General features: G+C 40.7%; 1 protein-coding gene across 1 annotated transcript in view; it reads left to right on the top strand.

Annotated features, from left to right (window-relative positions):
• Positions 1 to 412: 412 nt before the first annotated feature.
• Positions 413 to 756, top strand: part of LOC107577391 (matrix metalloproteinase-21-like) — a gene marked incomplete at its 3' end in the record, with an annotated part of 1,984 nt that continues 1,640 nt past the window's right edge. Inside the window, exons 1-2 of the mRNA XM_016263475.1 lie at positions 413 to 420; positions 504 to 739. Of these exons, the coding sequence (XP_016118961.1) occupies positions 593 to 739 (147 nt within the window). The remainder of the gene's footprint in view (positions 421 to 503; positions 740 to 756) is intronic.

The raw sequence follows: 756 nt of genomic DNA, 5'->3' as shown, positions 1-756 counted from the left end.
AATTTAAGGGGGTCTGAATACTTTCCGTACCCACTGTATATTCTCAGCGTTGATGAGCAAAAAAATTTTTACATTTTAAATTACATTTAATAATTTTTTTAAATAAATTTTAATAATATATTTGATTTAATATAATTATTTTAATTTTATTTAAATAATATTATTTTCAAGTGTATATTCTTACTACGTGTTGATGAGCAGAAATTTAAATGATAAATAAAAGTGTATATACTTAATGTTGATGGCAGAGTTTTAAATAACTTTAAAATGAGCTTAAATTACATTTACATGTTTATTTATTAATGTTTAAAATGTGTTATACGGCTGAGACCAGGCGCATCAGTGGTGCAGGTGAGCGCAGGTGTGATGATGACACAGGTGAGCGTGTTTCTCAGGCAGGTGTGAGTCGCGTGGCTTCAGGTGAGCAGCTTTATTCACCTGTCTGTCAGTCTGTCTCTGCTTCGCTTGTTTTTATGGCGAAATAACCCGGCTGTTTCTCACAGAGGCGCGAGCGCGAGCGCGTCGCTATAAAGCGCGTGGGGTTGACGCTCGCTCACTCAGTGCGGGACAGACGCGCAGCGGAGCTTTAACGATGCTGGCTGTGATCCGGCTGATCTTCATCCTCCGGACCGTCATCTTCATCATCAGCGCGGAGAAAGTCTTCCACAGCAGAGATCACTCCGATGCGATGAACGACATCCGACAGGCGGAACTCATCACCGACACCGACACTGCACAGGTCTCTATCTATCTATC

This window comes from Sinocyclocheilus grahami, unplaced genomic scaffold (genome assembly GCF_001515645.1).
Source record: "Sinocyclocheilus grahami isolate Dianchi unplaced genomic scaffold, SAMN03320097.WGS_v1.1 scaffold5916.1, whole genome shotgun sequence".
Lineage (NCBI taxonomy): Eukaryota > Metazoa > Chordata > Actinopteri > Cypriniformes > Cyprinidae > Sinocyclocheilus > Sinocyclocheilus grahami.
This window is presented reverse-complemented; position numbering and strand designations above follow the sequence as displayed.